The sequence below is a fragment of the Trichechus manatus genome, unplaced genomic scaffold (assembly GCF_000243295.1).
Source record: "Trichechus manatus latirostris isolate Lorelei unplaced genomic scaffold, TriManLat1.0 scaffold00063, whole genome shotgun sequence".
Classification (NCBI taxonomy): domain Eukaryota; kingdom Metazoa; phylum Chordata; class Mammalia; order Sirenia; family Trichechidae; genus Trichechus; species Trichechus manatus.
Window position 1 is genome coordinate 3316661 of NW_004443999.1, and position 12788 is coordinate 3329448.

The 12788-nt window shown below is 36.5% G+C and overlaps 1 protein-coding gene across 1 annotated transcript in view; it reads left to right on the forward strand.

Annotated features, from left to right (window-relative positions):
- Window positions 1-12788, forward strand: part of DCC (DCC netrin 1 receptor) — a 608075-nt gene that overhangs the window by 382652 nt on the left and 212635 nt on the right. The window contains exon 10 of the mRNA XM_004379240.2: window positions 285-334. Within this exon, the coding sequence (XP_004379297.1) occupies window positions 285-334 (50 nt within the window). The remainder of the gene's footprint in view (window positions 1-284; window positions 335-12788) is intronic.

The following is a 12788-nucleotide window of genomic DNA, read 5'->3' on the forward strand; positions in this document are numbered from 1 at the left end:
AATGGCAATATTTGGTATCATGTCAGGGGCTCTCTTGCCTGTTTTGGAGTCTCCCCAGATGGGCAACTGGCTACTAAGTGACAAAAACAAAAAAACAAAAAACCAGATGTAGCTATTTTTCACTTCTTCAAGAAAATTTTGAAATGCCACCTGAAGTAACATACATGATTATTATTAAATTATAAACTTCGAGAAAAGACACGCTATTTCTTTTCAAAAAAGGGTTGGAGTTTCTCTTCCATGACTTTGGCAGTAACCATCCCAAATTGTTTTATTCTTTTTAGTGCCAAGTGCCCCACCACAGAACATCTCCCTGGAAGTGGTTAATTCGAGGGTAAGTCAGCCAAACGTTCACTACTTCATTACCTAGTCATGCACAATTTCCACTGTCTCATCCATGATGTTGGGTACAGGATAGCAGCCTCAATGTGAAGAAATGTTCCAGACCAGCACAGTGAGTTCCCACCAATCCCATATCCTCTTGCACCAGATTTGGGTAAATTAAATGAAGGATTTGCTTACTTCTAATACACTTGATTTTAAAATGTTGTAAAGGTTGAAGGATATTCCATCAGTGCACAAAGAGGTCTATTTTACATACATTCACCAGTACATAACTCTACCAAAGCCTAGAGAGGGCAATTGAACATAGGAATGAATAAAACAATAAAAGAGGTGGGAAAAAGAAAGACATTGTTTCCTGTCAGTAAAATTAGAATAACACTTTTATTTCAAAAACATAAATGGCGACTATACATATGGATCTCGATGGATGGAATACGCAGTAAGCATACTGGCTACATCTATGGAAAGAGACGATGGAAAAACTCATTATCATCAGTCAGAATAGGACCAGGGGCTGAATGTGGAATAAACCATCAACTGCTCATATGCAAGTTCAAGTTAAAGCTGAGGAAAATTAAAAGAAGTCCACGAGAGCCAAAGTATGACCTTGAGTCTATCCCACCTGAATTTAGAGACCATCTGAAGAACAGATTTGACACACTGAACACTAATGACAGGACGAGTTGTGGGATGACATCAAGGACATCATACATAAAGAAAGCAAAAGGCCATTAAAAAGACAGGAAAGAAAAAAAAATACCAAAATATATGTGAGAAGAGACCCTGAAACTTGCTCTCGAATGTAGAGTAGCTAAAAGAAGTGGAAGAACTGATGAACTAAAAGGGCTGAACAGACGATTTCAAAGGGCGGCCTGAGAAGACAAAGTAAAATATTATAATGAAATGTGCAAAAGCCGGAGATAGAAAACCATAAGAGAAGAACACGCTCAGCATTTCTCTGAAGGAACTGAAGAAAAATTCAAGACTTGGGTTGAAATACTCAAGAATTCTATGGGCAAAATATTGAATGACACAGACTGCATCAAAAGAAGATGGAAGAAATACAGAGTCACTGTACCAAAAAGAGTCGACATTCAACCATTTCCGGAGGTAGCATGTGACTAAGAAACGATGGTATTGAAGGAAGAAGTCCAAGCTGCACTGAAGGCATTGGAGAAAAACAAGGCTCCAGGAACTGATGGGATACCAACTGAGATGTTTCAACAAACGGATACAATGATTGAAGCACTCACTTTCTAGTCTATGCCAAGAAATTGGGAAGACAGCTACCTGGCCAAGCGACTGAAAGAGATTCACATTTGTGCCCATTCCAAAGAAAGGTGATCCAACAGAATGCAGAAATTATTAAAAATATCATTAATACAACATACAAGTAAAATTTTGCTGAAGATAATTCAAAAACGGTTGCAGCAGTACATTGATAGGGAACTGCCAGAAATTCAAACTGGATTCAGAAAAGGACATGGAAAGAGGGATATCATTGCTGATGTCAGATGGATCTTGGCTGAAAGCAAAGAATACCGGAAAGATGTTTACCTGTGTTTTATTGACTATGCAAGTGCGTTCAACTATGTGGATCATTACAAATTCTCTATAACATTATGAAGAATGAGAATTCTGGAACACTTAATTGTACTCATGAGGAACCTGTACATAGACCAAGAGGCAATCGTTCAAACAGAACAAGGGGATTCTGCATGGTTTAAAATCAGAAAAGATGTGTGTCGGGGTTGTATTTTTTCACCATATTTATTCAATCTGTATGCTGAGAAAATAATCCAAGAAACTGGACTATATGAAGAAGAATGCAACATCAGGACTGGAGGAAAACTCATTAAGAATCTACAGTATGCAGATATCACAGCCTTGTTTGCTGAAACCAAAGAAGACTTGAAGCACTTACTGAGGAAGATCAAATACTACAGCCTTCTGTATGGATTACACCTCAATGTAAAGAAAACAAAAATCCTTACAACCAGACCAATAAGCAACATCAAGATAAATGGAGAAAATATCAAAGTTGTCAAGATTTCATTTTACTTGGATCCACAATCAACACCCATGGAAGCAACAGCCAAGAAATCAAATGGCATATTGCTTTGGGCAAATCTGCAGCAAAAGACCTCTTTCAAGTATTAAAAGGCAAAGATGTCACTTTGAGGAGTAAGGTGTGCCTAATCCAAGCCATGGTATTTTCAGTCTCCTCATACGCATGAGAAAGCTAGACAAGGAATAAGGAAGAATTGATGCCTTTAAATTATGGTGTTGGCCAAGAATATTGAATATACTACAGACTGCCAGAAGAACAACCAAATCTGTCTTGGAAGAAGTACAACCAGAATGATCCTTAGAAGCAAGAATGTTGAGACTCCATCTCATGTACTTTGGACATGTTATCAGGAGGAATCTGTCTCTGGAGAAGGACATCATGCTTCATAAAGTAGAGGGTCAGTGCAAAAGAGGAAGACCCTCAATGGATGGATTGACACAGTGGCTACAACAACAGCCTCAAGCATAACAAGGATAGTGAGGATGCCACAGGACTGGGCAGTGTTCCATTCTGTTATACGCAGGGTCACTATGAGTTGGAACCAACTGAAGGACACTTAACAATGACAATATAATTAGAATTGAGTATTTCATCATTCTCTATATTTTCCCTTAGAAATATAGACATTAAAGGTCATTCTCGAGGTCCAATAAGATTATATTTATGAAGCAATGTTACACAGTGATTAAGGTTTTTCTGGCTCGAAAATTTGGTATAACTTTCAAAAGACCTTAATTTAGCCAAGGAATAGTAGAAGATAAGGAGCCTAATGCCAGAAATCAGTTTGCTAGAAGCATCTCATTTTTCAAGCACGGTTGAAAATAAACCAAAGCGATATAGTAGGGTAGAACAAAAAAGGACTGCTCTGGCCTTGACCCTGTCATCACCTGCTTGTATGCAATTGGGGAAATCGTTTTATTGTTCCTGAGCCTCAGTTTACTTACTTCTCAAGTGAGGGAATTGGCCTAAATGACTTTTAAGATCGGGGAGTTATCAGATAAATTATACAGGTTTTAAGAAAGTCACATCTTGGATTTTAATCTTAAATTCTTCTTTTAGTAATTGCATATAGGCTTAGAAAAGTGTTCAACCTCACCAAACTTCAGTTTGCACATTCATATAGTGTGAATGTTAATACCTACCATACTGATATATCATAAACAGTAGTAATATATGCATTAGACCTAACCTGGTGTCAGTAATTGTTACATCCCTCCATGTACAGTTCCTTGCAGATGCAAAAATCTACAATAGAGACACACTTTGTGACTTGATCAGCTTTGTGTCTGTGGAAAAATTTATCATTTGGAGCTAGTGACACGTCTACTAACGTTGTTATATTTGTAGACACTGTATTGCATAGAAACTAGTGAAACAAATTGAAAATTAGAAGCATGAAAAATAAGTGAACTTAGGAAGAAAAAATGAATAAAATAAAAGATAATAAACACCACCCTAAAAAAGACAAATTTTCATTTGTAACAATGTTAAATATTTTACTTATGTGCTATCAAATTAAGAGATTGCCAGATCAAAGCCAAGTGTATTTTCACAATTACTGTATGTTGTTAATGAATGAAATTTGGAAAACTTACTGTACTTTCTATTGTTTTAATCACTCATTTTTATTAGACAGGACATAGAAACTGAAACATAAGCAATTGTGTGTGTGCTCGCATCCTTTAAAAGTATATTCTAGCAAAGGATAGATGTTATCTTATGAACTGTGAATAAAGCATTCTTGAATGACACTGGATGCTACTGTATTTGCATATGATTTATCATTTTTCTGAAAAGTGAATTCCTGGGTTAGAAAATTGATTTTTTAAATTGTTTCATATATAGGTGTGCACAAATATCACAGTGTATACTGTTCTGAAATATGCAGTGCTTCCAGACACCAAATAGAAACCTTCCTGCTTCTATCCTCTTGTTGGTTATCTCTGGAACAGTACACTGATAGAATATTGAACTCGTTCATTAGTTTTTCAGAGTGAATATGGCAGGCCCAGGCATGGGAAAATCTCTCTGTCCCTCTCTCTTCCTTCCTCTGTGATCGTATTTGTTAGTTTTTAAAGAATTATAAATTATTATTCTTGAATTGTTACCAGGAATCAAGAAACTGGATGATCAACAATGTACTTTTTCATTCCCAATATGTTGATGCAGAGAAAGGCAAAACCAATATTCTATGCTGATATTCTTCTTTTCTTTGGAATAAAGGAAAATGTCTCAAATATATTAATATTTACCCTGGATTATTACCATTTCAAGGAACAAAATGATTTAAAAAGAAACACTGTGGTTAAATAAGTATTGTATTCTTTTAGACTAAAAACTTCATAATGGCTTTAATGTCATTCATTTACTTCACATTTTTCTTTAAGATGGAAGAAACAAAGTCTCTTGTTTTGGAAAATATTTTCTATATAATATTTGCAATTATGGAATATAAATAATCATTTTATTGGCAGTTAAAGTGAAACTTGATGGTGCTAATATTTTTGCAAAAATCTGGCTAGGCTTTCTATATGTAGAACAGATGTCCTTAACCAGTTGCCATCGAGTTGATGCCAACTCATGGTGACCCCGTGTGTGTTAGAGTAGAACTGCATTCCATAGGGTTTTCAATGGCTTATTTTCCTGAAGTAGATCACTAGACCTTTCTTCTGATGTGTCTCTGGGTGGATTTGCACCTCCAGCCTTTTGGTTACCTGCCAAGTGCATTAACCATTTATACCACCCAGGGATTCCCAAGAGGTCCTTATAAGGTTTACAATGACCATTTATAGATACTTGTGACGCAGTGGTTAAGATCTCAGCTGCTAACCAAAAAGTCACCAGTTTGAATCCACCAGCCTCTCCTCGGAAACCCTATGGGGCAGTTCTACTCTGTCCTATAGGGTCGGTATGATGGCAATGGGTTTCGTTTTTGTATGGGTTAGGGTTATATAAGCCAATTGGCTCCAGATATCATGTTTTTAGGGTTATTCAAACAGAGAGGTCCTTATGCATTAAGATTAAAAAGAAGAGAGAGCGAGAGAAAGAAATTTTCTTACTATATTGTTCTTGAAAACCCAGCACAGTGGAGCACATTTATTAAGGGGCCGTTGCAGGACAGACTAGATTTCCTTCTGCAAGCTAACTATAAGCATAAAATTTTGTTTCAGAGGAATGACTTGACCTTTAGATACTAGATTTCAGGTAATAATAGGTCATGATGAGATAGTTTTTCTTGTGCTAGAATTTCTTTATAAGAACGTACACGCAAGGAAAGAGCAAATAATGGTCTACAGTGTGGACTTTAAAATGTGACTGTTGTATTAGGAAAACTGTTTATCAGGATACGTTTCTTATGAATTTCCTTTAGAAGTAAATTACTATTTGCACAAATAAATATTGCAACTTAATTAGTTGGCTAGTTAGTTTATAAAGCACAAACTTATAGAATGGAAATAGCTTATGTTGGCACTTGACTATTTTTCTATGTTCCATTCCAAAAGTTCTGGGGATAAAAAACATTTAGAGTATGCTAGGATTAGAAGTGCTGGGACTCCTTTACCAGCTCTTTGAGATCTTGGAAAGCCAATGTGCCAGTGTCACTTACCTCATGCAACGTTTACAGTGTACCTACTATGTATCAATTATAATCAGAGGTATATAACCTTCCTTCATGGAGCTCACAGTTTAATAGAAAGACATGTGAGACAAAAACTAACATTCACCTTCCATGAGCATTGCCTCCTTTTCAGTAATTAATTATCTGAGATCAAAATGACAACAGTAACTCTAAAGCACAAGTAAGAACTTTAAGGGACAGAGTTTAAGTTAATGGTGGTGAAACAATATGGGCAAAAATAGCGAGACTGCTGACACAGTGTGAAGTATTTACCCATTGTCAATGAAATGTACATACAAAAATTATTGATTGGCTCCATGTTTTCTTGTATATATTTTCACACACACATGCACGTACAAACATTCACTCTTAATCTAACCACATTTAATCTATTTCAGCGCTTCAAAGTTAGCATTATTTTGACTATTTTGCCATGTTCTTTTCCCAAAGTTATAGGGATAAGAACATTTAGTGTCTGCTTGCATTCGAGGTACTGGGACTATTTTACTAGCTCATTGATTAAAAATGAGAGGATTAGAGAGATAATCTCTAAAACCCTTGCTTCTCCAAATAGCTAAGACTCTGTATTTCCAATTATACTTTTCTCAAGCATTTTATCTTTACAGAATCAGAGAACATGGCAGATGTAAATTGATTGAAGTATACTGGACTTACCTCCCAAGTACAGACATTTAACAACTGACTACTATAGGATGATTGTAAGAAATGAAATATTCAACAAAAATAAGAAAAAATAAAACCCAGTGTATCACAGGGCTTGGCTCATTGTGCAAGTTTAGATTTTTAAAATGCAGGACGGTGAATTTTTCTCATTATATCTCAATTGTTGAGATCCTTACCCCTGAACACCAGATGCATCCATGTGGATTTCATTTTGTTGCACTCCTAGGAGCTGGTACACAGTTAGGTATTTGCAGCCCAATAGTGTACATGGCTCCTTTACTGCAGCGGTAGAAAAAGTGATTGGATCTTCCTGCATCTTGAAGTGCTGAACTCCCCCAAGTTTCTCTCTAACTTGGCATGCTTAAATAACTTGAAAATGAGTTCAGCAATCATGCAATTTCCTTTACCCAGAAACTTCTCAGAGGGAAACTTAAAATAGCAATTTTCCAACTCCAAAAACAAACTGGTGATTTTGGTTTCAGAGGTTTTGCTGCTGTCTTTTGACAATACAGAGGAAATCGAAGTCCTGTATCATCGGGTAACAGCAGAGGGACAGGCTTCTGAAGATGTGGCATGGGCACTATGGGTTTTAATTGAGGTCCATGAGTCTGTCTCTTTCCCTCCCTTACTCCCTCCTTTTTTCCCACTCTCTCTCCTGTTTCTGGTCTAGTGATAACTCTCTCATCAACAGGAGTGGAAAGCAGAGCGAGTTATTTGCATATAACTCCCAAATGGAATACCCACTTGATAGTGTGAGCAAAAGTGTGAAGTGTGAGGAAAGGGGAAATAAACTGGAGGAATAAAAAAATGAAGCACCAGCATTAGTTATGATATCTGTTTGCAGGTCCACTAGGTTTTTTATGAAATTGGAGTTATCTTCTCTTGATTGTGCAGAGGGAACTTGGGTTTACCCTGCTCCTGGCTGCATCACCTCCTGAGAGCACACTGTTCACACAGGTACTCTGGACCCACAGCTTCCCATGAATGCTGATCTCCTTCCTGTATGTTGTGCATGGGCAAAGGCTTCAGATAACCCATGAAGAAAAACATGTTTTGTTGCTCTCTGAATCATGATGAATCCTTCATAAAATATAGGTTGGCCACTGAGCTTTTTTGGAGCCAGAACTCTGAGCCCTCCTCTGATAAATGTGGTGAGTTTCTGAAACGCATTTAATATAGAGAAAGAGTGCAGATGGGAGAACTTAGGTGGCTGATTCCATCCGAAGCTAAACTAGAAAGCAGCATTTGCTTACTGCTGGATAATCCAAATACAGTAGTGCTTACAATCACAAACTTCTCACTGATATTTGTACTCAATCATGTTATAAAGAGCATTTCTGCTTCAACATAGTACCTGGCCCAGTTAGCCATCAATTTGATTCAACTAGATGTAAATCTCTTGTATTTATTTTATTCATTGACCCCTTCATTAATTCATCACATGACTGTTACTTGAGCACATATAATGGTCTGGCAACTGTGATTGAAACACTGCTGATAATAATTAGAAGGCATAATTATAAGGAAGGTGATGTTTGTCCTAATAGTTCATACAGTCTAGTATTACTGTTTTTGTCTAGAATTTGTAGAATCAGCTAGACTAGATATGAATGTTTGTACTACATTAGTCAGAGAGCAGGTAATAATTAGTAAGACTCCCTCAAGAATAAAACTGTGTTTGGTTTACAAATAGCGTAGACCCCATCTTCAGGTATTTACTATCCTGACTGACTTTTGAAGAGTGAGGAAACCAATTCGTGGAAAAGAGTTTTCATTGCCTTTTTATTTCATCTTAATTGAGAAATAAAACTATTAAAATTTTTTATATCCTCACTGATTTAATGAATCAGAGTGGTCAAGAACATAGGCAGATGTGTTAATTGGGGAGGAAGAAACACTTCACTTCCCATTACTGATGGTACTTTCACAGTACTTCTGTTCCAAAGCCCCACATTTATGAATTTTTAAAAATCTACCTATAAAGACAATTGTCTGTCATATTTAATAAGAATGAACCTGAGTTATATATACATAAATATACACACACACGGGATTACACAGGAGTAAATCTGAAAACATAATTTTGATCACAAGTATCACTCTCACATCCCATTGTTTGTTTGATCAGAGCTCCTAACCAGTAAATTGAAGTTCCAGGAAATCAACTGTTTTCCATCTTTTTTCAGTGAAAGCACAGCCAATGGATGAAAGTAGACTATGAATGGAAAGGTTAATCAGGACAGTAAAAAACAAACAAAACAAAACAAAACTAGATAGCCAAGTTTTAGATAATATGGAATGTATCATGTCTATTTAAATGCATTATATAAATAACTTTAATAAGAGAAAACTCTGGAAATTCAAAGCTATCTTTGTATCACATAGTGATCCATTTTCTTAGAGTGATTCTTCCCAAACACTGTTCCAAATAATACTTGTTTCATGGTACATTTCCCAGGAATGAGATTGCTGCAGTTTAAAAAATTGGGAGAAATGTTAGAAGTACCCTTTTGAGGATAATAAAGGCTGTGAGAAATATTTGTTTAACTTCACTTCTCCCAAATTAATTTCTCTACAGAAACGTCTTAGACAAAATACAATCTTTAAAACCTTTGCAAAGTTGCTATCTTACATGTTCCAAAGAAAATGCACTCAGTAAATTGAGCAACATTTCCCCGAAAAAAAATCCATTCTAATCTGAATTAATATAAAATAAAAAATATAAATTGAGTTAAGAAAAAGAGAAGAAAGAAATAATAATGAAAAGCCAGAAGAGAGTCTTTATTTATTAAGCTAGAACAGTCTTTTATCCAGTACCTGTGTGTATAATGTAGAAAAGAGAGTTGAGAACTACCTACAGTATCTATTACAGGACTTGAACAAGTTAGAGATATGATTAAATCTCCATGACAATACGAACTTTTTATAACGTAAACAGACTTAACAAAAAACATTTTCTAGAGTGTTTTCATTTTTCGTATTTCAAATATAATATTTTTTGCTATTGTGTGTTTTGAAGCTGTTACAGTTTGCTCTTTCCAAGTTTATTCTAGTCACTGCCATTTAGTATACCTGCACAAAGGATTTTGACAAAGAGATTAAATATGCGACAGAAAGGCATTCCCCTTTGAGTTCTCATCTCACTTTAATATCACCTTGTAATTTAGACTCCATCACACACATTTCTCACGGTTGCATTTATGGTTGTCTCTGAAGGCAAACTCTCTTTTGCCTTTCCATGGAGTTTAATGAGGTTTCCCTCAAGTTATACATTTTTGAAAAGTGGGAGGTTTAATAATGGGCTTAAATTAAATGAACCTAGGTCTAGTGATAAGGTCTCTGATTTTAATTTAGTTCACAGAAGTTTTTCTTTTTCAGTTGGAATGGTTGATTAGTTAGAGAACATATATAGGTTCAGTCCTACCAGAAAAGCAGTTGCTAACTATGTGATTTGATTTTTGATACTGAAACACTTACCTATAGATAAATTTTTTTATTCACTAGTTTAGTTGTAAATGTTGTTTTCATTAGAAAAGGAGCCCTGATGGCACAGTAGTTAAGTGCTTGGCTGCTAACCAAAATGTCAGCAATTTGAACCCACCAGCCGCCCACAGGAGGAAGATGTGGCAGTTTATTTCTGTAAAGATTACAGTCTTGGAAACCTTATGAGACAGTTCTACTCTGTCCTAATAGGGTCACTGTGAATCAGAATCAACTCAATGTCAACAGGTTTGGTTTTTGGCTTTGGTTACCTTAGAAAACAACTGTAAAATGTAAGTACTGAACCTGGAAGATTTAACACGTTAGCACGAGTTACTGTAAATCAGAGTACAAAATGAGCCTTGCCTTCAAGTTGTTTCAATTCTCAGTGGATTAGTTCTTGGATAGAAGATAAGGTCTAGATGAGCAGCAAGGAGAGAGGTTCATCCATCCAGTGGACATCAGAACTGTGAGAAAAGCATAGAAAGATATGGGTTTTAAAAATGCAGAGAAGGATATCAGGGCATTCAGAAAAACACAGTTCCCAACTTTGCCTGGAGTGAACCTGTGTGAAAGATTCGTGTCCCACGTCTCTATAGTTATAATCATAATTATTATAATGGCAGTAACTTTTTCTGCAGGTGTTTTGTGCCTGGGAATGTGCTAAGCTATTAAAATAGTATTTCATTCACTCATTATAGCAACACTATAATTACTGGAATGCCAACTTTGAACGGTTCTTATTGCTGGGAAACCTGCAGTCAATGTAATCGATTGTCCTTTCCAGAGCTTACAAACATTACAGTACAGGGAGATAGACTAGTAAACAATCAAGGAAACAAAAAATAACATCAAAGAGTGATATATTCTTTTAAGACAATTAAGCGTAGTAATGTAATAGAGAATGACTTTGAGGATGTAATTTAAATTAGATTGTCAGGAAAGGACCCTCTAAGGAGATGACACTTGAACTTAGACGTGGATATGAGAAGGGGCCAGCTTTGTGCACACTCAAGGTAAAACTTTCTAAGTAGAGCTCACAGCTAGTGCAAAGTCCTTGAAATGGAAATTACCTGCACATGCTTGTGAACCTGATTGGATCACAGACTGCTGGAGTAGGACCAGATCATGCAAGGCTTTGTAGGCCATGGTAAAATTTGGGATTTCATTCTGTGTATTATGAAAAGGGTTTTGAAAGGGGAGTGATCTGATTCATCATTTTAAAGGATCATATTGTCTGCTATGAGGGAAATTATCAGGGGTGGTGCAGAGTGGAAGCAGGGAGCGTTTGTAGGAGGCAAGTTGAGTGCTCCTTATAAGATGATTGTAGCTGAGACTTGAGAGTCTTGAGTGGAGATGAGAGAGAAGTATAAAAAAATTAGGAGATATGTTGGATCTAGAGCCAACAAGATTTTTGAAAGGACTGGATGGATATAAGATACAGAGGAGAATCAAAAATAAAGACTGGGTTTTTTGGCTACAAAAACTGAGTAGATGGTGAAGCTGTTTAATGAGATGAGGATGAGTGGAAGGAAAATTACAGGGAATGATTATTTTTGGACATGTTGAATTTGAGATAGCAATTAGATGTACAATTAGAGATGCCAATCATGTAGACAATCTGATATATGAGACTAGAGGTCTGAGACAGATTGCACCAGGAGATATAATTTAGGAGTCACTGGCATATAAATGACACCCAGGGAGAGAATATAGGTTAAAAAAAAATGGCTGCACCCTGGGGCACTAAATATTTAGAGACTGGGCAGATGAGAAAGAGCAAGAATGGGAGGAGAAAACAAGCAGGGTTGGTGTGCTTCCAAAAAGGGGGGAAACTTAAATATGCCATATGCTGATGAGAAATACGGAGCCCTGGTGATGCAGTGGTTAAGCATTCGGCTGCTAACCAAAAGGTTGGCAGTTTGAATCCACCATCCGCTCCTTGGAAACTCTATGTGCACTTTTGCTCTGTCCTATAAGGGCACTATGAATTGGAACTGACTCAATGGCAATGGGTTTGTTTGTTTTTTGATGAGAAATACAGTAAATTAATGACAGCAAAGTGGCCACTAGGGGGGAAAGGGTTTGAAAATGAAGAGAAAAAGAGGTGAGGACAGTACAGAGTGGCTAGTGACGGTAGATGATGTTTTTGAGAAGTTTTGCTCTAAAGCAGAGTAAAGAAATGAGTAGTAACTTTAGGAGGTGGTGGATTTAAGGGAAGTTTTTTTTTTGTTTGTTCGTTTGCTTTGTTTTCTTTCTTGTTCCTTTTTTGTAACATGAGAGATATTGTAACTTCTGGAAATAATTCAGTAGAGAGGGAAATTTTAATGATGCAGAACAGAGAGTAGAAAATTTCAAGAGTACAGTCTACTGCATAGGCAACAAAGTGTAGGCTCCATACCTAAGTGGAAGGGTACTGACAGTTCAATCTTAGTAAGACAATCAAAGGCAGAGAGAGTGAGTGTGGTTGCATGCAAGCTAGTCAATTTGGAGCTGGGAAGATGAGAAGTATAATATAAGAAAAATTCATCCCCAGAAAGTGAGACTTGGAAGACTGAGTATTGAGCATTTGAAGAAAGAGAAAATGTA